Source organism: Fulmarus glacialis, unplaced genomic scaffold (assembly GCF_000690835.1).
Source record: "Fulmarus glacialis isolate BGI_N327 unplaced genomic scaffold, ASM69083v1 scaffold21323, whole genome shotgun sequence".
In the NCBI taxonomy this organism is placed as follows: Eukaryota; Metazoa; Chordata; class Aves; order Procellariiformes; family Procellariidae; genus Fulmarus; species Fulmarus glacialis.
The window spans coordinates 2,292-2,969 of record NW_009205130.1 but is presented as its reverse complement, the minus strand read 5'-3'; the positions used below and the strand labels follow the sequence as shown (position 1 = coordinate 2,969).

The following is a 678-nucleotide window of genomic DNA, read 5'->3' as shown; positions in this document are numbered from 1 at the left end:
TCAAATACACCTGCCCCAACAGCGAGGAGATCGTACAAGCCTATCGCTCTGTGGTTCGGTCGCCGCAGTGAGTCGGGCACGCGCCCAGGTGGGCGCAGGGCCAGGGTCAGGTAGCAGGCCAGCACCCGCCCCGGTCCTGCCGCGACCACCACAGTCCTGCCTGCACAAGCTTGGGAGGGCAGAGAGCATGAGCTGTGCCCCTGGCATCCAAATTCCCCCAGCTGGCACCCCTGCCCGAGGTGCCGGCAGCAATCTGCGTCGCACTGAGCCCACAAATGCGTTCCCGCCTCTTCTGCCACCACCCCTGCCCAGACAGGACCCCTTCGACCTGCCCTGCAGTCCCTCAAGGATCAGGATGGGTGCAAGGGAGCCACAGCCACAGGCACCATCTGTACCAAAGCTGGGCAACGCTGAGGGCAAGAGCAGGAGCCAGGGAGGAAAAGCTGCCCAGAGCAGAGGGCTGAGGGGTACAGAGAGGGCAGCGCGCTGCAGCAGGCATCCCTGCAGCCTCCCTTGGAGGCACACCATGCCACCCGCCAGGCGAGTGACCCAAGGGAGGGCTGTGCCAGGGCAGCAGGATGCCCCCGAGGAGCTGCACCAGCTGAGGGGAACTTGAGAGCCCCAAAGCCCTGAGGACGGAGCCGTGGGGATGCTGCAGCTGGTGCACATGGCCCAGCC

At 66.1% G+C, this 678-nt stretch overlaps 1 protein-coding gene across 1 annotated transcript in view; it reads left to right on the top strand.

Annotated features, from left to right (window-relative positions):
• Positions 1-71, top strand: part of CLIC3 (chloride intracellular channel 3) — a gene marked incomplete at its 5' end in the record, with an annotated part of 1,835 nt that extends 1,764 nt beyond the window's left edge. Inside the window, one exon of the mRNA XM_009575286.1 lies at positions 1-71. This exon is cut by the window's left edge and continues 88 nt beyond it. Coding sequence (XP_009573581.1) covers positions 1-71 — 71 coding nt within the window.
• Between the last annotated feature and the right edge of the window lie 607 nt (positions 72-678).